At 28.9% G+C, this 2,027-nt stretch overlaps 1 protein-coding gene across 1 annotated transcript in view; it reads left to right on the plus strand.

Annotated features, from left to right (window-relative positions):
• LOC108685246 overlaps positions 1–2,027 on the plus strand; it is a 12,818-nt gene that overhangs the window by 8,098 nt on the left and 2,693 nt on the right. Inside the window, 3 exon segments of the mRNA XM_018189938.1 lie at positions 670–939; positions 1,164–1,258; positions 1,616–1,675. Of these exon segments, the coding sequence (XP_018045427.1) occupies positions 670–939; positions 1,164–1,258; positions 1,616–1,675 (425 nt within the window).

Consider the following 2,027-nt stretch of genomic DNA (forward strand, 5'->3'; position numbering starts at 1 on the left):
TTTCAAAAAACGAGAAAAAAAGAAATTCCACACACAAGAAAATTACGCATTTTACAGAAAATAACAATGTGTCAATCAATAAGATGTGAAATATTGAATAAAATTGCTAAACAATTGCTAAAAATGTTAAACAAATGCATTTTGTTTGTCTCTAGTTAAAAAATATAGTTAATGCACTTCGAAATGTTTTTTCAGTGTATAAATTAACGATGAAAAAATGCTTTCTGAACATCTCAGAGTAGCTTATAATATGAATCTTTAAACACTGAACACTACGCCATCTCTTTAATTTAAAAAAATTGAAATTTTGGACAAAATGCATTTGAATGTCTGCTCTTCAATTGTCTAATTATCTTATAGTAAAAATTGAAAAAAATACAAATAGTACAAAGAAAACTTTATAATTTTGCATGAAATTATATTTATAATTTGCAAAATATTTTTATAGAGATAAATCACATATTTTATACAAAAAATAATGATGAATATAAATATTTAAGCATAAATATGAAAGTGTAATCAAATTTAATTTGAATTTAAATTAAGATTTGAAATTCGAATGTTAAATTGAATATGGATTTAAATTTAAATGTCGTGGTTTTTTACACTAAGACGTGTATCATCGATTGATTTGGATGTGTCTGCAGTGCTTTATGTGAATTTGTTTAGACTAGTTTAAACTATTATGTGACCGGCAGTGTGCTTTAATTGGCTTGGACTGTTTCAGTGAGGTGTGCAAGGCGTTGAACAAGAATCGCGGCTTATACGGTCGTTGGAGCGAACTGCAGAATGTCGCGATCACGTCGCCGACCGGTATACCGCTGAGTGGCTCAGCTACTGCAATTTCACGTACAGAGGAACTCGATTGGACCACCACTGAACTGCGGAAAGCACTTCGTTCCATCGAGTGGGATCTTGACGACCTCGAGGATACTATCTATATCCTTTTTCAATCTGAAACATTCCAATACAATTTACTGTAATTGAATTTGAATTTGATCTACATGAATATGGATACCTATTTGAATTTGAATTTGACATCAAATTTGTATTTAAATGAGTTCAAGTTTGAAATTTAGATAAATGTCGAAATTTGTATCAAATTTAAATTTACTTTTTAATTTAAATTTGAATTTTTTATATCATCCTTAATACATGTGTACGTATCGTTGAAAAAAATCCAACAAAGTTCAAAATCGACAACAAGGAGTTGACCGTTCAACGGAGTTTCATTGAGCAGGCACGAGAGGAAGTCAAGGTAATTAATTAAATATTTAATTGATACTTAAAAAACAATTTTGCATACAGAGGAAAATCTTTTCTTTTCGAATTTGGCAAAAAATTAAAAATTGCCTCATATTACGGTTATTTATTAAATATCTAATATCCACTTTTTAAATTACATAAGATAAATATAACATATAATAATATATAACATGTAATGTAATTTATATTGTACATAATCACTGCAATTACTTATATATTGCTATATTTGCATTACGATTCATAGTCACGCAATGCTTCGTTACATGTATTAACACGTTCATGAAAGTGCCCGCGTTTGCGAGACTAATATCACCTTAATAGCTCTATTCGCTTATTAAAACTTTCGCAGATCATGAAGGACAAACTGAACTTAAGCAGAAGTCGAGATCGTGACAGCACGGCAAGACAGGTTTGTATATACATTGCGTTTCGCTTTACTTATACTCCATATATAACTGTATTTAGCATGCTAATTGTAAGCATTAAATTGTACATATATGTTGCAACCAGAAAACAAAAGAACATAAGCAGTGCGTCTGAATAATTGGTATGAAAAAAACAAAAACAAGAAAAATTGAAGAAATTTGAAAAGTAAGTGAGAAAAAAAGAAATGAGTCGAAAACGTACTCAGCAAGTCTGATAATTTCAATCGTTTAACAAGGAACTAAAAAAATAATCTTAACGAATAATCTTTTTATCATTAATCTTTTTTCTATTTTAAGAATGTACAGCACTTAATTAATTTATATATAAATATATAT

The sequence above is a fragment of the Atta colombica genome, unplaced genomic scaffold (assembly GCF_001594045.1).
Source record: "Atta colombica isolate Treedump-2 unplaced genomic scaffold, Acol1.0 scaffold149, whole genome shotgun sequence".
In the NCBI taxonomy this organism is placed as follows: Eukaryota; Metazoa; Arthropoda; class Insecta; order Hymenoptera; family Formicidae; genus Atta; species Atta colombica.